Source organism: Chlorocebus sabaeus, chromosome 20 (assembly GCF_047675955.1).
Source record: "Chlorocebus sabaeus isolate Y175 chromosome 20, mChlSab1.0.hap1, whole genome shotgun sequence".
Classification (NCBI taxonomy): domain Eukaryota; kingdom Metazoa; phylum Chordata; class Mammalia; order Primates; family Cercopithecidae; genus Chlorocebus; species Chlorocebus sabaeus.
In genome coordinates this window covers 84,317,279-84,340,448 of record NC_132923.1, presented here as the reverse complement: position 1 = coordinate 84,340,448, position 23,170 = coordinate 84,317,279, and the positions used below count along the sequence as shown (strand labels likewise).

Genomic DNA, 23,170 nt, shown 5'->3' with positions numbered 1-23,170 from the left:
TATTTATTAAAGGTACCCATATGTACCAGATACTATACTAAAACACCTGACATATATTAGTATTATCTCATTTAATACAAAAATTATTATTCCTGTTTGGAAATGAGAAAACTGAAGCTCAAAAAGTTCAAGCAACTTGCTTATCACAGCCAAGATCTGAATCTAGGTTTCTGATTTCAAAACTCTTCCCACCTTCTATACTGCTTACTAGAAGTATTAACTATTCAACATGTTCAAATATAAACATTTTTCCTTTTTCCAGCTTTCCTCTTCTGCTTCCTTTTGCCCCTGTCCCTTATTTCTTTTATCCCGCCTTTGTCTGAAATGTAATAGTAATTTCCAAAAGGACTGTTTAGTCATGATGGTAACACTACACAAATCAGAGTTTTATATTCCCCTATCCTTTCTCTACAAAGATAATCCATAAAAACTACTAAGTACTAGTTAAGAACCACACAGGAAAGACTCTTTTCTAATTACTTACCTTGGGAGGAAATTTTATATCTATATTAACATCACTACTTTTCAGAGCAAATTTAGTCAGAGATGAGCCATACAACCTAAGTGAACATTCTGGAATAAAGGAAAAACATCAACGCATGAAATAGCATGCAAATATGACAGATGTAAAAAAACAGCAACAGGAAAATTTCACACACTTCCAGTTCTATGTCTTCCATTTCTAGTAAGACAATTATACAAGAAGGACACCCTTTCTAACTGATCTATAAAATAACAAAAATGGTTCTTATGGAGTACAGGAACAGAGAAGGGAGAGAGAAACTACTCATAGAAGCTTAGTGTTTAAACAAAATTGTAGTAATAGTTCATTTAGAAACGACCGAGAATATGTTCAGCATTCAATATATAGCAGTAACCAATGTACCAACTTAGCTATGGTTACTATCACAAACTACATTTACTTATTCTTAAATATTTATGTAAGAGCACTTCGGGGAAAGAATCATAAACATTCAATGCCAATGCTTTTATAAAATATGAAGTGAAGTCAAGTCGATTAATTCTGTAAACCTAAAATCCAAAACATTGTGGTTCTCAAGAGTTTATAGAAAAAACATAAAAATAAAAAAAGCAATAATATACTACTTACAGCTTTCCCAGACTATGAAACATGTTATTCCAAAAATCAAAAATCATAATAAGGCAAATGTTAAAAGGATCGCACCAGAGGCCAATTTGAAAATAACATGATTGGGACAGATCAGGCAGATTTAGTTTCTTAGAAAGTTTAACTTCATCCTCAGTTATATATATATGAAAGTCTACTTTTCAAGTTCATAAAATGTCTGAATGTCATTCAAGTCACTAAACCCATAAAAATTTCATTCCTTTTCTTATCATAGGAAATAATTTTTACATGTAACTTAAATAAGGATTCAATGTATTTTAGGTAGAAAGCCATATTATGATATAAATACTTTTAAAATTCCATTTTTAAACTTCAATTTTATATTCTTTCTTATAAATCTCAAAATGGATCTATATGAAAGTATAATTTATCAACTTTCCAAAATCCCTTTGGTGGGAAGAAGTCTTATGTCAGATTTATTTACTTTAACCCTATACTGACGCAAAAAAGATATGGGCTAAGCAAATAGTCCATATATAAATATCTAAAATAAATCTGACACTCCCTTGTACCAAACAATAAGCGTTTTCTAAAGGCTCCATTAAAAGTAAATTGATTTTTCCCCACCATCAGGCAACAGAAATTTAGTTCAATGACTGGATGAAATGTTTATACTAAAAATAGTATAACAAAATAGTCCACTCAGAAATCAGTGATACTGAAAAACTAAAATATTTGATCACTAAGAAATAATTCTACATCTGGCATTTTAAAAATCTTTTTTTCTTAGCACAAAAGTGTGCTGTGCCATAATTCTCAATTTCCTTGTGTGAAATATTTCCCTCAAAAATTAATTCATAAAACAATAAAATTTATCTACTTTTAAGAAGAAAAGAGAAGAAAAACATTAAGAAACGTACCCTAATTCAAGAGGAGCAAGGGGAAGAGTTTTGTGATTTTCAAAATCAAACATGAAAAGTATTTCTACCTGGTAAAAATGTCGTTATAACCTTTGACATTTCCTCCACAATTTCCTGACGGACTCTGAGGTCATCATCTGTTATTCCATGTTCTTTTGCTAATTCAATGACTGCAACACTTAAAGCAGCCAAGTGGGCAGGGGAAGGAGGTGGCAGAGAACGAAGCTCACTTTCTTCTTGTTTTTCCTATTAATGCAATGATTCACAACAATAAAAACAAAAAAAAAGTTTCTATTTTAATGTTCTTATACTTAGCAGGGAAAGACAGAAATAAACTAACTCAACAAATATTCACCTTCCATCTACCAGATACCTACAATATGGAAGTGAACAAAAGAGAGACCTCTGCCTTTGGGAAGCAGGGTTTTAAGAATAAGAGGTACTGTGTGGGGAAGGGATGCTACTAAGTTTTTAAAAATTTATTCCACTGTACTGTCTGCATAAATTCTGAAATGCTACATTAAAGCCAAAGTACCTCAAGTACAATACTTACTTGATGATTTTGTTGCACCAAGGCAGATTGTCTTAGATGTAGCAGAAAAGTCCTGAATCCTATCTAATCAGCACATACAGTATCAAGTTAAATGGTCACAGGAAAACTTCCTGCCTACTATTCACCAGTGATTTCTCTTTGTGATTTCATCCAACGCTATGTAAAATGTTCAAAAAACCTCTATTCTGCTAAAAGTTTGAAAGCCAATTTAAATCTAGGAGCTAAAAAGACACTTTGCTATATATATGCAATGACTTTTATAAATTAATGTATTTTCTGATTAAAAAATGTTAATTACAAAAGCTACATAAAACACAGGAAAATACAAAGAAGAAAATAACCCACAATTTCATATCCTACTATCTCTTTCATTCTTTAACACAACTGAGTCACAATCGTTCTCTTTTATTTAGTATTATAACACAGGCATTTTCTATTAACATTTTTCAGTCAAGAAACCATCTCTTATCTTTTGAAACATGACGCTCCCATCAGATATAATAGCTAAAGCTAGTTGTTTTCCCCACCCAACCAAATATACTAAAAGACTTTGGTCCATTCCTATTTTCACTAACTGTTACCATATTCAGACGTAACCTAAGTAAAGCTTACCTCAGGTACAGCATTATCAAACATGAGGGGTAAGTCAAACTCATTTTTGTAAGTCTCTGTGACCATTTCTGCAATTCTTCATTACAATCTAAGTCTTAGAGAAGCATCTAAGTTTCAGTACTATTTTCTTAGGATCCATCCAAAGGACTAATAGCAACAGACTTAATGAAAAAATGATAAAAGGCCAGACACAGTGGCTCACATGTGTAATCCCAGCACTTTGGGAGGCCAAGGCAGGCGTATCACTTAAGGTCAGGAGATGGGGACAAGCCCGGCCAACATGGTGTAACCACATCTCTAATAGAAATATAAAAATTAGGTGGGCATAGTACCAGGCACTTGCAATCCCAGCCACTTGGGAGACTGAGGCAGGAGAATCATTTCAACCTGGGAGGTGGAGGCTGCAGTGAGTAAAGATCACACCACTGCGCTCTAGCCTGGGTGACAGAGCAAGACTCCGTCTCAAAAAAAAAATATATATATATATATATATATGTATACACACACACACATATTTATATATACATATAAATGACATTTTTCACAGAAATATAAAGATCAATCGTAAACTTACATGAACTCTCAAAGGACCCCAAATAGCCAAAATGATCCTGACAAAGAACAAAGCTGGAGGATTCACACTTACTGACTGCAAAACGTACTACAAAGCTATAGTAATCAAAACAACATGGTCAGACGAGCTGGCCCACACCTGTAATTCCAGCACTTTGGGAAGCCAAGGCAGGCGGATTGCTTGAGGTCAGTTCGAGACCAGACCAGTCAATATGGAGAAACCCCGTCTCTACTAAAAATACAAAAATTAGCCAGGTATGGTGGCACACAGTGGTAATTCCAGCTACTCGGGAGGCTGAGACAGAACTGCTTGAACCCGGGAGGTAGACGTTACAGTGAGCCGAGATTGTGCCACTGCACTCCAGTCTGGGCAACAGAGCAAGACTGTCTCAAAATACAAAACAAAACAAAACAGTATGTGTACCAGCATACAGACAGACATGGCTGGGCATGGTAGCTCACGCCAGTAATCCTAGCACTCTGGGAGGCTGAGGTGGGAGGATCACTTGAGCCCAAGATTTAGAGACCAGCCTAGGCAACATGGTGAAATCCCGTTTCTATAAAAAATACAAAAATTAGCCTGGCATGGTGGTGCCTGCCTGCAGTCCCACCTACTCAGGAGGCTGAAGTGAGGACAGCTTGAGCCCCAGAGGTGGAGGTTGCAGTGAGCTGAGATTGCACCCACTGCACTCCAGCTTGAGCGACAAACAAGACCCAGTCTCAAAAAAAATAAAATAAAAATAAAGACAGACATATAGACCAATGGAATCAAACAGACAGCTCAGGCCAGGCATAGTGGCTCATGCCTATAAGCACTTTGGGAGGCAGAGGTGGGTGGATCACTTGAGGTCAGGAGTTCAAGACCAGCCTGGCCAACATGATGAAACCCCGTCTCTACCAAAAAAAAAAAAAAAAAAAAAAAAAAAAATTTATATATATATATGTGGCAGCCGGGTGTGGTGGTGCATGCCTGTATGCAATCCCAGTTACTTGGGAGGCTGAGGCAGGAGAATTGTTTAAACCAGGGAGGTGGAGGTTGCAGTGAGCCGAGATCGTGCCATTACATTCCAGCCTGGGCAACAAAGCTAGACTCTGTCTCAAAAAAAAAAAACAAAACAAAACAACAACAATAAAAAAAGAACAGAGAGCCCAGAAATAAACCCTGGCATGTATGGTCTAATGATTTTTGACAAGGGTGCCAAGTGCACTCAATGGGGAAACAACAGTTTTTTCAACAAATGTTGCTGGGAAAACTGAATATCCACATGTAGAAGAATGAAGCTGGATTCTGACCTTAGATTATATACAAAAAATAACTCAAAATGCATCAAAGACCTAAATGTCAGAAATTAAACTAGGCCAGGTATAGTGGTTCACAGTTGTAATACTCTGGGAGGCCAAGGCAGGAGGATTGCTGAAGCCAAGGAATTTGAGATTAGCCTGGGTGACACACTTGAGACTTCACCTCCACAAAAAATAAAAAATTAGGCCGGGCACGGTGGCTCATGCCTGTAATCCCAGCACTTTGGGAGGCTGAGGCGGGTGGATCACCTGAGGTCAGGAATTCAAGACTAGCCCAACCAACACGGTGAAACACCGTCTCTACTAAACACAAAAAATTAGCTGGGCATGGTGACAGATGCCTGTAATCCCAGCTACCTGGGAGACAGAGGCAGGAGAACTGCTTGAACTCAGGAGGTGGAGGTTGCAGTGAGCCAAGATTGTGCTATTGCACTCCAGCCTGGGCAACAAGAGTGAAACTCTGTCTCAAAAAAAATAAATAAATAAAAAATTAGCCAGGCATGGTGGCACATGCTTGTGGTCCCAGCTACTTGGAAGGCTGAGGCAGGAGGATCACCTGAGTGCAGGAAGTAGAAGCTATAGTGAGCCATGACTGTACTCCAGCCTGGGCAACAAAGAGAGACCTCATTTCAAAAACAGAAAAAGAAAAAAAAGAAACTAAAACCTAAACTTACAGCTATAAAGCCGTAACTAAGAAACGTAAAATCATAAAACTCCTAGAAAAAAATAGAAGGGAAAAGTTTCATGACATTAGATTTGGCAATGATTTCTTGAACATGACACAAAAGACATAGGCAACAAAGTAAAAACAGATAAATTAGACTGGATGAAATTTAGAACTTCTGTTCATCAAAAGATACTACTGACAGAGTAAAAAGACAACCCACAAAATGGAAGAACATATTTGCAATCGTGTATCTGATAAGGGATTAATATCCAGAACATATAAATAATCCCTTAAACTCAACAATAAGAAAACAAACAACCCAATTCAAAAGTGAACAAGGGATTTGAATAGACATTTCTCCAAAGATATACAAATGCCAAATAAGCACATGAAAAGATGCTAAATATCACTAATCATTAGAGAAATGTAAATCAAAAGCACAATGAAATACCACTTCATATCCATCAGGATTGTTATGGGGGGGGCAGAAAACAAGAGTTGGTGTGAATGTGGAGAAATTGGAACCCTTGTGCATTGCTGATAAAGATGTACAATGATGTAGCCACTGTGGAAAACAGCATGGCAATCCCAAAAAATTAAACATGGATTTACCATTTGATCCAGCAATTCCAATTCTGGGTATATACAAAAAATAAATGAAAAAACAGACTCGAATAGGTATTTGTACATCGATGTTCACAGCAACATTATTCACAACAGCCAAATGGTGGAAATAACCCAAATGTCCATCTATGGATGAAATGATTCACAAAACATGGCATACAGATATGATGGAATATTATTCAACCTCAAAAACGAAAGAAATTCTGATAGATGCTACAACACGGTTGACCTGAAGACATGCTAAGTGAAATAAACACTAAAGGATAAATAATGTATGATTCCATTTATATGGGGTACCTACAATAGACAAGCACATAGAAACAGAAAATAGAATGGTGGTTACCAGGGGCTGCAGGGAGAGGGGAATGGGGAATTATTGTTTAATGGATACAGAGTTTCAGTACAGAATGATGAAAAAGTTCTGAATGAAGGTAGACAGTGGAGATGATTGCAAAACAATATAAATGTACTTAATGTCACTAAACTGTCTACTTAAAAATGGTTAAAATGGTAAATTTTATCTTATATATATTTACCACAATAAAAAATTTCAAAAAAAAAAAAAATTCAATGTGCCAATAAGACAATGCAACATCTTCTTAACATGGAATATAAAGCATGTTGGTTTCAATTTGCATTTCTAGGTCTTCCTCCAACCTCTCCAATAGACATCCACATTTAAATAGTCACCACTCTCCTAATACTCTATGTGCTATTGGGCCTCCGTGCCTTTAATCATTTTGTCCCCTATGTGTACCCACCTGGTAAAACTAATCATCCTTCAAGGTATAGCTTAAAAGTCAAATATTCAGCAAACCCTTCTTAATACCTTTCTTTTCCAACATAACGAAATGCTCCATTGAAATCATGATTAATACTATCACCTATGCTCTGAATTCCATCCTTCTTTACCTACTCAGTAATAATCTCCTTCTCCTTATTTTAAACATTACACAATCTACTAGTTTGTGTTTTCATTAAGGTTTTTTTTGAGACGAGGTCTCACTCTGTCACCCAGGTTGGCGTGCAATTGAGTAAATCTCTGCTCACTGCAAACTCCACCTCCCAGATACAAGAGCTCCTCTACCTCAGCCTCTCAAGTAGCTGGGACCACAGGCACATGCCACCACGCCCAGCTAATTTTTTGTATCTTTGGTAGAGATGGGGTTTCACTATGTTGCTCAGGCTGGTCTCAAACTCCTGAGCTCAGGAGATCCACCTACCTTGGCCTCCCAAAGTACCAAGATTACAGGTGTGAGCCACCAAGCCACCCAGCACATTAAGTAAGCACTCTTTACCTCTACACTAACAGCAACAACTACCATTTATTTATTACCTACTACGGGCCTGGCACCATGCCAAGTGCTTTACAGATATTATGTCACTTAATTCTTACAATATCACTCCCCAGATAGATACTACCAAAACCATTTTATAGATAAGAATACTGAGACTTATAGATGTTAAATATCATCCTACAACTACAAGGTGGAACTGAGAATTAAATCTAGTTCTAACTCCAAAGCGTATGGTCTTTCCACTCCATTTAAATCATTAATCAACAAATATTTATGGAACAACTATATGCCAGGTACTGTACTAAGATGGGAAAAAAATAATGCATATAATCCCTGCCCTCATGGAGCTTACACTCAAGAGAAAGATTAAATGATTATTTAAATTAAAAAATTAAAACTGTGATGAGAATTTTACTCTGCCAAATTAAAAGAAAAAAAAATTGTGTGCCCCTCTAGCTACTACCAGTCTTCCTTTCTTTTCTGTACAATTAAGTTTTCTGAAAGTTGAGTCTATTCTCCTTTTATTTCCTCATACCTCCTCACTCAAAACTATGTCTTTTTTAGTTCTAAAACAGAAACTGTTCTTCCCAGGATTATCAAAACCTCCTTAGTTGCCAAATCTGACATTTAAAATTTTTATTTATTTTTTAATTGACAGGATTTTGTTACGTTGCCCAGTATGTACCCCAACTCCTGGGCTCAAGCGATCCTCCCACCTCAGTATCCTGAGTAGCTTAGACTACAGGCACCAAATCAGACATCTTTAAGCTTTTAGATTATTTTTATCCATATTATCACATTTTCGACTACCATCTTGAAACTTTCCTTTCTTTTAGTTTCTCTAACACCTTTCTCTATTTTTCCTATTATTCTACTCATTCACCAATCTATTCACTGCTCTTCCTCTACTAGTCCATTAAATGTTTGTATTCCTTGACATTCTGTCCTTATTCATTTGGTGACCTCATCCACATCTATGATTTCAACTGCTGAAGTTTACCAAACCTGAATCTCCAACTGCTAACATAAGTTTCAGATCCTTATATTCAAATGACTGTGGGACATCTCTACTTGAAATGTTCCATAAGTGTCTCAAACTCAAGAATGTTATGAAACATTTTTTATTTCTGCTAAGTAAATGGCACCACAACCTTTGATAACATCTCAAATCAGATACCTTATGATCATTCAAGACATCGTGGGCCTCTATTCCCACAATTCTACATCCTGAATCTCTCTTCAAACTCAACTCCATTTTCACTAACTACTACTTCAGGTCAGTGTTCATCATAGCTTATCAGATTATTATGAAAGGCTAACTGGTCTCCCCAAACAGACCCTTCTCAGGTTTCTTTCACAGAGGCCAGGGTGAGTGACCTTGCAAAAATACATGCTATGGCCAGGCGCAGTGTTTCAAGCCTGTAATCCCAGCCCTCTGGGAGGCCGAGGTGGGCGGATCATGAGGTCAGGAGTTCGAGACTAGCCTGGCCAACATGGTGAAACCCTGTCTCTACTAAAAATACAAAAATTAGCCAGGCGTGGTGGTGTGCACTCGTAATCCCAGCTACTCAGGAAGCTGAGGCAGAAGAATTGCTTGAACCCAGGAGGCGGAGTTTGCAGTGAGCTGAGATCCCGCCACTGCACTTCAGTCTGGGCGACAGAGCAAGACTCTATCTCAAAAACAACATGTTATTAAACTCCATAATGCTCAAAATAAAATCCAAATACTCTAACACAGAACACAAATGCAAAACCAAAACTCTCTGTCAAGCAATAACTCCCCATTTCCCCCTCCTCCAAGCCTATGGCAAGCACTATTCTGTCTCTGATTCTGACTACTCTAAAAAACTCATATAAATGGAATCATACACTATTTTTCGTTTTCTAACTGGCTTATTTCACTTAGCATTTCTCAAGGTTCATCCATGTTGTAGCATACTGCAAAATTCCCATCCTTTTTAAGGCTAATATTCCATTGTATGAATACCGCACATTTTGCTTATCTATTCATCCATCATTGGATATCTGAATTGCTTCCACATACTAGCTATTGTGAGTAATGTTGCCATGAACCTGGGTGTATAAATATCTCTTTGAAACCCTGTTTTCAATTCTTTTAAGTATATGCCCAGAAGTGAAATTACTGGATCATACTGTAGTTCTATTTTTAATTTGTTGAAGAACCACCATACTCTTTTCCAAGGCAGCTACACTACTTTCATATCTGTCTTTTTTCCTAATCTTGGGGGAACGGCATTCAGTCTTTAATACTTAAGTATGATGATAACTGTTAGTTTTTTATAGAATTTTTTTTTTTTTAACAGGGTCTCATTATATTGCCCAGGCTAGTCTCAAACTCCTAGGTTCAAACAACCAAAGGAGCTGGGACTAACACACCCAGCTTTGTAGATGTCTTTATCATGTTATAGAAGTCGTCTTCTACTCCTAGTTTGCTCAGACCTTTTTTTTTTTTTTTTGAGACAGAGTATCACTCTGCCACCCAGGCTGGAGTGCAGTGGCGCCATCTCAGCTCACTGCAACCTCCACCTCCAGGATTCAAGCGATTCTCCTGCCTCAGCCTCTCGAGTAGCTGGAATTACAGGTGTGTGTCACCGCGCCCGGCTAATTTTTGTATTTTCAGTGGAGGGGGATTTCACCGCATTGGCCATGTTGGTCTCGAACTCCCAACCTCAGGTGATCTGCCTGCCTCAGCCTCCCAAAGAGCTGGGGTTACAGGCATGCTCCACCGCACCCGGCCACGCTTAGAATTTTTATCAAAACATTTTTGAAAACGCTTTTTCAGCATCTACTAAGATAATTACATAGTTTTCTCTGTTTGCTAACATGGTAAATTACAATGAGCGGGTTTTGTTGTTGTTGTTTTTGTTGTTTTTTGAGATGAAGTCTTGCTCTGTTGCGATGCAGTGGCACGAACTGAGCTTACTGCAACCTCAACCTCCTGGGTTCAGCCTCCCAAGTAGCTGGGATTTCAGGCATGAGCCACTATGCCCGGCTAATTTTTGTATTTTTAGTAGAGATGGGGTTTCATCATGTTGGCCAGGCTGGTCTCGAACTCCTAACCTCAGGTGATCTGCCCTCCTTAGCCTCCCAAACGACTGGGATTACAGGCATGAGCCACTGTGCCTGACCAATGAGCAACTTTTTTAATGTAAAACTAACATTGCACTCCTGGAATAAAGCCCCACTTGATCATGACATATTCATTCCTTTAATATGCTGTTGGATTCAACTGGCTAAAATTATATTTAGAATTTTTGCATCTACGTTCATGAGGAGTTTTGGTCTAAAATTTTCTTTTTTTCTCCCATCAGAGTCAACAAGTTAAGAATAACGTTTTCCTTTATTGTAATGTATTTCTGTGGTTTGAGTATCAGAGTTATGTGGACCTCATACTCACAGACTGAACTGGGAAGTATTCCTCCTCTTCAATGTTCTGGAAGAATTTGTATAGAACAGGTACATGTATCAATTATCCCAGAGCTCAATGACTTTTTTCTTTTTCCTTTTTGTTTAATTTTTCCCAGGTTTCACTCTGGTGGTTTCCATTGCTATATCTTCAAGAGTTCACTAACCTTTTCTTTTGCAATGTTTGATGTACTATTATTCCTACCCAATGTAGTTTTAATCTTAGATGTTGTAGTTTTCATTTCTAAAAGTCCTGTTCATATCTTTTTCATATTTCCATGTCTCTACTTCATGTCTGGAACATCAAGAATACAGTTGTATTAACTGTCTTACTGTCCTTCTCTGCTAATCCTAACAAAGGCTGGTCAGTTCAAGGTCAGTTATTACAGCTGACTTTTCTCTTCATCATGATTTGTATTTTCCTGTCTCCTTGCATGCCTGATAATCTTTGACTAAATGTCACATTATGTGAATTTTTTTCAGTGATGAGTATTTTTGTATTTCTGTAATATCCCTAAGCTTTGTTCTGTAATGACATTAAATACTTGGAAACCATTTATCATTTTGAATCTTGCCTTTAAAATATTTTATATAGGACCAGACCACATTTAGTTTAGTACTAAATATCCATACTACTGAAACAAGATTTTTCTGAGTACTCTAGCAAATGTCTCATGAAGTATGAGGCTTTCCAGTCTGGACAGGAAAAAGTCCTGTGTGAGCACCAAGCACTGTTCTAATTTCCTCTGACAGTTCTTTCTCTGGGTTCAGGAAGCTATTTCACATGCATGCACCAATCAGCATTGTGCTGAATAAGAGGACCATCTACAGTTCTCTGGATTTCTTTTTGTGCAGTTTTCTCATTTTAGTTACACTGTCCTGTGAATTCTAGCTATCCTGGACTTAGTGGACTCTAAGGTCCCTCTCTTCAACTGTGAGAGTCCACTGGGTTCCCTTCCCTATAGTGTAATCTAGAAACTCTCAAGCTGGAGCCAACATTGGGCTCAGGCCATTTGTTTTTCATTCATTGACTGTCCTTTGCCGCCTGAAAACCACTGCTTCATATTTCTGTTGTTTTTTGTTTTTTGTTTTTGGGGTCATTTCAGGGAAAAGTAAATCCACTGTTACTCTAACTTCACCAAAAGTATAAGTCCTATATGGCTGCATTCAAGTTTGCTTTCTTTTTGTTTGTTTCTGTAATGTTCTAAAGTTTCCCTATACGGACTGAGCATCCCTAATCTGAAAATCCAAAATGTGAAATGCTCCAAAATCTGAAACTTTTGAATACCAACACGATGCTCAAAGGAAATGCTCATTCAAATATAATGCAAATATTCTAAAATCTGAAAAAATCCAAAATACTTTGGTCCCAAGCATTTAGGATAAGGTATACTCAATCTGTAAAGTGTACAGGTATAGTTTTCTTTTTCTTTTCTTTTTTTTTTTTTTTTCTGAGATAGAGTCTCACTCCCTCGCCCAGACTAAAGTGAAGTGGTGTGATCTTGGCTCACTGGAGTCTCTACCTCGTGGGTTCAAACAATTCTCATACCTCAGCCTCCCAAGAAGCTGGGATTACAGGCACATGCCACCATGGCCAGCTAATTTTTATGTATTTTTAGTAGAAACAGGGTTTCGCCACGTTGCCCAGGCTGGTCTCGAACTCCTAGGCTTAAGCAATTCACCTGCCTCAGCCTCCCAAAGTGCTGGGATCACAGACCTTTAGCCACTGCACCCAGCCTAGGTATGATTTTCTTTTTAAGTTTCTTGCTTGCCCTGGTAAAACCCCATCTCTATCAAAAATATGAAAATCAGCCAGGCATGGTGTGCCTGTAATCCCAGCTACCTGGGAGGCTGAGGCAGGATAATCGCTTAAACCTGGGAGGCAGAGGTTACAGTGAGCCAAGAGCGTGCCACTGCACTCCAGCCTGGAAGACAGAGTAAGACACTGTCTCCAAAACAAAACAAAGTTTTCTTGCTTGCAAGCCCGAGCTTCCTGGAACTAATGATAGGTATCTTCTGACATTTTTGGAAAATTCCTAATTACCATCACCTAAACTACTCCCTTGTCCCTGTTCTATTTGTTTCAGTTCATTCATTTTTTCAAGAAAACTATGTTGAGCACCTACTGTTGTCAGACACTATCCTAAGCAACTCAGAAACAAAAATAACTAAATATGCCTTCTAGAATACTGCATATTGAAGTCTAAGGGAAGAGAAGGTAGACTGCCAGAATACAATATGTTAGATTTTCTAATCAAGATATGTAAAAGTTGTTATGGGGGCACAGAGAAGGAGTATCCAACCCAGACTTGCTGAGAGAGTCAGGTAGAAAATTTCTTAAAGAAGATATATGAGCTAAGACTTAGAGATAAGTAAGAGGTTACACAGCATTATTATTGTTGTTGTAGCTTTACAAAGAAAAAATTAAATAGCTAATTTACTAATACATTTTTTAAAAAACTCTATTCATATCCACGTCTACGGGATATTTTAATGGAAATAACTGAAAAATTACAAATTCCCAAAGCTTATAAATTTCTTAATGGTCTGTACTTTCCCAGCTTCATATCACACCATTTTCCCCCAGTTCTTTGTTCTAATCATAGTAGACTTTCAGTTACTCACACGCCATGCCTTTTCCTGCCTAAAGGCTTTCAATTCATGCTGCTTTTTGTGTAAAGTGCTCTCCCACTTACCCTTCTAGGCCACTCACCTTTTTGCCATTTAAACTACTACTTCAAAGTTCAATTCAAACATCACTTTCTCAGAGAAACCTCCCCTGTTCTAGATGAAGTAAAATATCCTCGTACACCTCCTTAGCACACTCTTCCCCCACTAACAAAACTCATTATACTTAAATCTTTATTCAACGCATACCCTCATCAATTCTTAGACTATCTGAGGGCAGAAACCACAACTATCTTATTCAACAATGCCTAGAACTAGCACACAAGAACTCAATAAACATCAGTTGGATGGACTGATTGTACCTAACGGCTCTAAACATAGGAATCAACATTCTACAGGATGAGCAAACTGGTCTCAACAAGGTTCCTTCCTTCCTGATTACCTCAGATAAGGAAGGCAATAATAGCTTCCAAAGCTATCACTTCAGTTACTAATATAAGATTGGACAAATATTTCATTTTTAGTTTCACAAATAAAAAATATTTGATATGGTTTTACAACTTGAAAAATAAATAAAAGTATTTTTTAAAAAGAACTTACCAAAATATTTTTCTTATGTCGTTTCTCCTTTATATGTTTATGAGCTCCCTGGATATTTTCAATGTGAATTAAGCAAAGTTTGCATAGATACCGACAATTGGTATATTCTGGTGATCGCTGAAGAGACAAGTTTAAAAAATGCATTTTATTCAGAAAACAGAGAAGTAAACTATTGACTATGTAAGTTAATAATACAATTATGTAAGTAGACAGAAATAAGCACTGAAGGTTTTCTCTTTATCCTTTCCTTCTTCTAAAGTAATAGTTCTTAATAAACTTATATACCAAAGAGACAGTAGTCCTTTTTCAAAATAGTCATCATAGGAGATTACATACAATATCTAACAATATCACGGTAATGCTAAATTATGTTTAATATTCATCTAATATAATCTTTAGAATCCAATGTAAGAAAAGCAGTCGAGCCGGGTGTGGTGGCTATGCCTGTAATCCCAGCACTTTGGGAGGACGAAGCTGGCGGATCATTTGAGCTCAGGAGTTGGAGACCAGCCTGGACAACATGGAGAAACCCATTCTCTACTAAAAATACAAAATGTAGCCATGCATGGTGGCGCACGCTTGTAATCCCAGCTACTCTGGAGGCTGAGGTGGAAGAATTATCTCAGCCTGGGAGGCAGAGGTTGAGCAACAAGCCGAGATCGCATCACTGCACTCAAGCCTGGGCAACAGAGTAAGACTTCGTCTCAACCAAAAAAAAAAAAAAAAAGAAAGAAAGAAATGAAGTCTTACTACTTAGTCTTATTCCAATGTTGTCCCCAAAACTGATTTCAAACTTAACTTGCAGCCATTTTGATTACTACAAAAAAAAAAAATCTGCCCTCGAATTGGGGATTTCAAAAGAATGGGCCACAAATACAGAAGAAATTTCAAAAGCTGAGTTCGAAAAACAGTCCAATCACAATATCATGGGAATAAATGAATAACCTCCTGAGGTCACTACTGAAGGGAATAACAATTCTAACACACTAAACTATCAGTCACAGAACGTACTCATACTTCGTATATGTATTCTCTAAATACTAATAAAGCTTAGTAATTACTGAGTACCTGTTATGTGCCAGGCACTATGCTAGGTATTTGACATACAATTTGTCATTTTAATTCCCCTAATCATCCGATTAAATTGTCACTATTTTCATCTTATAGTTGTGAAAACAAAAGCCCACAGAACCTGCACCTTTTACAAGGATATAGCAGTATTAAGTGGAAGACACCAAATTTAAATTTCTGTACATATGAATCTGAAGCCAACATTCTACACAGATTACACAATAAAAAATTACACACACACAATAAATGCAAGTGGAATTTTTAAAGTTTCTAATGCCCTACACTGAAACTTTAGCAATGCTTAGTTTTTATTTCTGATTGATTTACGATATTCAACAGGCTTCAGCTTCTGACAAAAAGATTCTTTCACCTCAGAAAATTACATGATTTCTTTTAAACGAGAAACTTGCTCCAAATTTAGCAACAATCCTGCTACGGACTAAAAATAAATATAGCCACAGCAGTATAGTATTAACCTTTCAATAACCCTATCAGAATTCGCCATTTTATTGGCAAACTAAATCTCAGGGATTAAATAATTTGCCCAAGGCAACAAGTAAATAAGAAAAGTTGGCTCAATCAATTTCAATTCTCTAGCATAAAAATTCTGTCAAATCAGTGCCTACTGGAGAATGAATTAAGTCCTCAAAGAAAACGCTACCTCTTAGTTTCAAAACAACTACTTCTTTACTCGCCAAATATATTCTGAGCTCATATTATACAGCAAACATTTTTCTAGGAGCTGGGGATAAGAGCAGTAAACAAAATAGAAATCCCTGTCTGTATGAACTGACATTATAGTGTAAGGAGACAGGTAATAAACAAATGCACAAATATGCATGGGGTCGAGGGAGTTACTGCTTTTTAAAAGTAGAGACATCACTTAAGACCTTACTGATAAAGTAACTTTAAGGAAGTGAAGGATAAAGCTGTGTGGATATCTGAAAAGACACATTTCAAGCAGAGGGAAAAGTGAATGCCAAGGCCCTGAGGCAGGAAGGTACCTAAAATATTTGAGAAACTACAAAAAAGTTAGCATAACTGGAACAGAGAGCTAATAGGGGACAGAACACAAAATCCCTTGTGAAGACTCTGGCTTTCATTCTAAGTATTGGGGAAAGCCATTGAAGGTTTACGAGCAGAGAATTCCAAGATCTAATTTATATTTTAAAAGGATCATTTGCTTTCTGTATTGAGAATAGAAGCAGGAAAAAGCTACTGCAGTTAACAGAATTAATTCAATAATCCAAAAAAGAGATTATGTTGGCTTAGTTCAAGGTGAGAGTGGTGAAGGCGGTAAAAAGGGTTGCCTTCAGGAGTTGAAAGCATATATACAAAATACCTAAAGCCCTGTGTACTGATGAGGTCACTAAGGAAGTCATGAAATCAATTATGTGAACTTTTCAATTGTAAAATGTTAGCAGACCAAAGACATGCCTATCAAGAAAATTTTGGTATTACACTGAATGGGGAGTCAGAAGGCCTCGGATGACGTCTCAACTGACCTTGGATAAAGCTGTATCACTGCAGCCTGATTCTATCTCCTTATTTATAATAAAAACTGCCCTACCTGGTAAAATAATTCAGTTCTACAAGTAGCTCATCTTTATTTCTTACTACATACCAAGTCTTGTGCTAAAAACTTTACTTGTATTATTTTATTTAATCCTCATAATAGTCCTGTGAGCTAGGTGTTATAATTGTTATCAATCCCATTTTACTGATGAGTAAACTGATGTTTAAAGAATTTAAATAATTTATCCAAGGTTATCCAACCAATAAGTGGCAGAGCTAGACCCAATGACTCCAAAATCCATACACTTGACCACTGTGCACACTGTAATTATCAACCAATCACTTCGTGCAAGGCATGTACTGGGCACAATATCAAATCAGACAAAACTGCTCTCTTCATCATAAACTCTCTAGTTTCACAGAAAAAAAATACATAAAAAAGTTAAACATTTTTTATTATAGTTTTATTTTACCATTAAATAAACCCACTAGTAAATCTCTAACTTTCTGCAAACAAGCTAGAACAAAGATTTCTGGGTATTTCCAACTCAATATTTAACATTCAATCATAGGAAAATTTACCCTTCTGATCTAATGGTTTGGACTTATTTCTTCTTTGGTACAGAGCAAAAATCTGCAGTCTACATCTTTATTCTTCAATTAGGTAATCTATGGAAACACTGTGAACCAAAGGACCTGAAGAAATAAAAAATAAAAAAAAAATTTTTAAAATACCTGGGAATATTCTTAATGAGTGTCTAAATTTGATAAAGAAAAATGTTAATTAAGAGGACAAGCCGGTTGTGGCAGTGCATGCCTGTAGTCCCAGCTACTCAGGAGGCTGAGGCATAAGAATCACTTGAACCCAGGAGGCAGAGGTTGCAGTGAGCCGAGACTGTGCCACTGCACTCCAGCCTGGGAGACAGAATGAGACCCTGTCTCAAAAAAAAGAGTACAATGAATTTGCCTGAGCACTGTGGCTCACACCTGTAAACTCAGCATGTTGGGAGGCCGAGACCAGTCTGGGCAACCTGGCAAAACACCATCTCTACAAAAAATATAAAAAACTAGCAGGGTTGGTGGCACATGCCTGTAGTCCCAAGTTACTCGGGAGGCTGAGGTACCTGAGCCTGGGAGGTCGAGGCTGCGATGAGCCATTATTGCACTACTGCAATTCATCCTGGGCAACAAGAATGAGACCTTGTCTCAAAAAAAAAGAAGAAAAAGAAAAAAAGAGTTCAAGAGGCCAAATAATTTTTTAAAAAAAGAGTACAATGAATTGAAAGTAAGTTTGGAGGGCATGAGAAATAAAGAGGTGTCAGAAAGAAGAGGGATTACAAATATTTACACTGGTTCTGGCACAGTAACTTTACATCATTACTATATAAATTCAACAACAAACACAATGTTTTCCAATGCTTCCAAGCTTTATTTCCACCCCAGGCCATTTTTCCTACTACCATCAAATACCTATTCCATCTCAACTTCTTCCTTCTTTCAGTAACAACTGACCTTTCCCGCTTCATTCCTATTAACTTCCCAACCAGTTCTCTGCTTATTTTTCTTGAAAATATATTTTTTTGTATTTCCTTTATACATGCAATCTACCTACACCACCCTTCTCCTACCTACCTGGTCAATTCCTAGCCATTTCTTGAGAGACAGCTCCAATGTCACCTTATAAAGCATTCTCCAAATTAATGCCTCTATACTCACAACTTAAATTGGTCACTCTTTTGTCTATGACACCATTTTCAAAAAATACTGTTATTATCACTAGTATTTGCTTATGTGTCTTTCTCTAGTGAACTCCTAGAAAAGCAATCATGTTTTTCAAAATGTCAGGTACTAGATCATAGCACATAAAAGGGATTCAATATTTATTCTGCCAATGGACAAAACTATAACACCTAGCGCATAGGGCTGTTATGAGGATTAAATAAGATAACACAAGTAAAGTTTTTGGCACAAAATCTGCTATGTATTAAGTACCAAATAAAGATGAACAGAATTGAATTATTTTACCAGGTAGGTCAATCTTTATTATATTATAAATAAGGAGACAGAATCAGATTCCAGTGACAGAGATTTATCCAAGGTCAGTTGAGATGTCATCCAGAAATTTACTAATCCCAGAGGAAAAGTGAGAGAACTAAGTAAAGACAGAACTAAGTAAAAGGCCGGACATGGTGGCTCACGCCTGTAATCCCAGCACTTTGGGAGGCCAGAGTGGGTGGATCATTTGAGGTCAGGAGTTCAAGACCAGCCTGGCCAATATGGTGAAACCCTGTCTCTACTAAAAATACAAAAATGAGCTGGGCATGGTGGCGCACAATTGTAATCCCAGCTACTCAGGAGGCTGAGGCAGGAGAATTGCTTGAACCCAGGAGGTGGAGGTTGCGGTGAGCTGAGACCACGCCAATGTACTTCAACCTGGGCGACAGAGTGAGACTCCGTCTCAAAAAAAACACACACACACACACACAAAAACACAAAAAAAGCAAAAGAGCAAACTGCAAAAAAGACTTCCTTTTAACTAGGATCTTGTAAGATTAACTACACAACCCAAACTCTCTCCCGTATTATGGTCCTCTACTCCTTGATATTCCTTTCTCTTTTCATGTGGCGACTATTCTGCTGTAAATTCTATTAATAACCCACGATTGTCTTTTTCAATCTAGATACAATTTCACTTTTCTAAACTATACAAAATCATACCATTTCTTTCCTTATTTATCAAGAATGATGACCTATTTCCTTGTAAGCATATTTACAAATAACCCAAGTATCTATTTGTCAACAGTTTTGTGATTTTTTTTTTTTGAGACAGAGTCTTGCTCTGTCGCCCAGGCTGGAGTGCAGTGGCACAATCCTGGCTCATTGCAACCTCTGCCTCCTAGGTTCAAGCAATTCTCCCACCTCAGCCTCCCAAGTAGCAGCTGGGACGACAGGTACTGACTACCACACCTCGCTGATCTTTGTATTTTTAGTAGAGACAGGGTTTCACCACGTTGGTCATGCTAGTTTTGAATTCCTGACCTCAAGCAATTGGCCTGCCTCAGCTTCCCAAAATGCTGAGATTACAGGCGTGAGCTACTGGGCCTGGCCGTGATTTGTGATTCTTTCCTTCAAAACCTAGCAGTGTTTTTATTGAGGCCAGGAATGTGTATTTCTAGGTTAAGAAATTAATACACAGGAGTAAGATACCAATAGCTAGGATAGTTCCAAATACATAGTAAATATTCAATAAATATAGGAAAAGAGAAAAAGGAAGAAGTCTAGTGTGTTGTATGGTGTTTGCTATTTCCATCAATCTGAATGGACTTTTAACTTCTAATGGGAAGAAATTACCATTTTCACCAATACATCCCCAGTGCCTACTATAATACCTGGCACAAAACAAGTGCTCAGTATCTATTTGATGAGTGATTAAATCAGAGGTCAGCAAGTTTCTTCTGTAAAGGGGCAAATAAATATTTTGGTAGACATTTTATGCTTTAGCAAAGATTAAATATTTTATGCTTTTCAAGCCATATAAGCTCTGTGACAACTACTCAACTCAAATTTCCCATTGTAGCATGAAAGCAGCCATAGACAATATGTAAACAAATAGGCATGGCTATATTCCAATAAAATGTTTACCAAAAACGGTGGGGAGGCTAGGTGTATTATAACACATTCAAAAACAAAAACAAGGGATAGACCATAGTGTGCTAACCCTTGGGATGAATGAAGTCAGACTCACAGATAATAAGTAACTGCTGAAAAAGAGAGGCAAGGAAGAAAAGAGGCAAAGAAGAAGAAAGGTAGAGAAGAGGGAAGTAAGGAAAGATGAATGCTACCTCTGTCTTATGAATAAAGAAAAATAAAAAGAGCCATACTTGGGGAAAACAGTTATGAAACACACATTTCCACCCAAATAACTAAAACAACATAGTATACTTTTTCAAGTCGAAAGATGTGATCTCTTTCTAAGCGTTCTTCTGCTTGTTTCAACCCTAGCCTCTGCTCAGGTGTCAATGTAGATTCATCTATCACAGTGGCATTTTCTAAATAGTCCATCTCTGAAGAATTTTCTTTATTAGATTCATCATTCTTCATTTTACCTAGAAAAGAAACCAATCACTCAGTTATCATTAGAACTAGTAAATTTTAAAATTTTTAATGGAAAACAGACATGAAATTTATACACAGAAAAATATTATTTCCTTATATTTTCCTTAGGAAAGTATACAAGTTGGTATGCATATATAAAATATAGGTAAGAGATATACATGGTATCAAAAGTCACAAAGAAAAACCTTTAAGGGTCAAATGACTAGCCTGTTCTTCCAACCTACCCATCAAGAGATACATAACTGAGACCACATTACACAAAGCTAATATAATCATCTTGTAGAATCTCTGAAGTCAATCTGATAAAAAACTGTTTGGAGTACCACTCAAAGAAGATTAGTCACTGAACTAAATTCACTAGCAATTAAAACAACATATGTATACTCCAGACCACAAACTCACACAAGGCTCCTCCTCCTTTCCTTCCACAGAACTCCTGGATATCTCCACTACATTAATGGTTTTCCTTTGCTTCTCTGCCTCCTAACTAGATTGTAATCTCTTTGAGGCACAGACTATGTTTTCACCTTTGGCATCTGCAGCATCTAGCAGTATGTATCTATTCTACAGTAGGTTCTTCCACCAGTGCGATTTTTAAAATATAAACCAAATCACCTTATTCTCTTGCTTAAAAGACATAAATGGCTTCTGCAGAGTTCAGAACAAAGTTTTAACTCCCTAGGATATTACACAGTCTCTTGCCCTCATGAAGGCAGTAAACAGAACAATTCCAAGTTGTAATAAATGTTACAAAGGAAAAAAGCAAGGTCTCCCTCAGTAGAGGGAGAACAACTTTAAATATGGGAGCCAGAGAAGGTTTCTCTGAGGAGATACCATTTAAGCCAAAATCTAAAGAAAAAAATCTAGCTAACTTGCCTGTAACTCCAACCTCAGATCTTGCCATAACACTTTTCACCTCATATTAAATGTGCTAGAATTAATCACCAAAGCTGTTTCAAGTCTCAATGTCTTTACGTATGCCACTCCCTTCTCCATTGACACTCCCCAATTAAATTAATATTTACCTGTCCTTCAAAATTCAGCTTAAGCACCACTTGTTTCCATAAGCCGGTCTGATATTCTCTTATTCTATTACCCTCTATTATCTCACATTTACAGAGTAATCGAATTTGTATTCATTTATCTATCACCTACATTAGATGACGGATTTCTTGATGCTAATGACCGGGGTCTTACTTTTACCTTCAGATTTTAATACAATGCCTAGATCCGAGCTAATGCTCTGTGTCACGCTGAATAAATAAATGAATCTGGATGTATCTACAAGCATTTCAAAAAAGAAATGCTCATAGATCATCAATAAATCTCTCCATTCTGTCCTCAAAAGCCAATTGCATGGCATCTAGAGGAACCCTGACAGTCAAGCCTACCTTTTGATAGCACTAATTTTCTGAAGAAAGAAATGGTATGCCTCTGGAGATGGTGCATTTCCTACCACAAGAACACAGGATTCTAGACTAGGAAGGCAAACTCAGATAAGGATGTTATAAAAAGGATTCAAACACAAGAAGTACGGCTAGGTTACATAAGTGTTTCTTAAATTACAGTCGGAGGAACAAGCAATTTGCAATTACGTCCTAATATCTGGAAAAAAGATTTAGTTTTTTAGCAACCATTTTATTATGGAAATGTAAAAGAAAAGATGAAATCCTAGTATTATTTCTACTTTTCAAGAAAAAGGATAGTAAGAAGACAATATAATAATGTAACCCTTTTCTCTTTTCTATGTGTATAACAGGCCTTGTGTGACAAGATAACCATCAGCAGCAAATCTTGTAAAACTATCGTTTCCGCTAATATAAAGAACTAAAGAAAGCTGCCTAGCTTTCTTTAAAAGTCAGAAATATATGAAATTATTTAATTTTCTGGAATCAACATATAAACAAAATAATATCAGGCAGAATGTCCTAAATTGTGTTCCAAAAACACTAGTTCATTACATGTTAATCCTCTCACAAAACAAGAATTGAAAACCTGTATCCACACAAAAACTTGTACATGAATGTTCATAGAATATTCACAATAACCAAAGGTGGAAACAATACAAAAACCCATTTCTGATGAATGGATAAACAAAACGTGGCATATGTATACAACGGAATATTATTCAGGTATTGTAGTCAGCTCAGGCTGCCACAACAAAATACTACAGTC

General features: G+C 37.0%; 1 protein-coding gene across 10 annotated transcripts in view; it reads right to left on the bottom strand.

Moving 5' to 3' along the window:
- The window catches only part of TUT4 (terminal uridylyl transferase 4), a 127,284-nt gene that overhangs the window by 71,846 nt on the left and 32,268 nt on the right, over window positions 1-23,170 (bottom strand). For all 10 annotated transcript variants that reach the window (XM_007978742.3, XM_007978743.3, XM_073007300.1 and 7 more), the window contains exons 3-6: window positions 20,822-20,985; window positions 14,294-14,410; window positions 2,079-2,256; window positions 485-573 (exon numbers count right to left, since the gene is read on the bottom strand). In XM_007978742.3, the coding sequence (XP_007976933.1) occupies window positions 485-573; window positions 2,079-2,256; window positions 14,294-14,410; window positions 20,822-20,985 (548 nt within the window). The remainder of the gene's footprint in view (window positions 1-484; window positions 574-2,078; window positions 2,257-14,293; window positions 14,411-20,821; window positions 20,986-23,170) is intronic.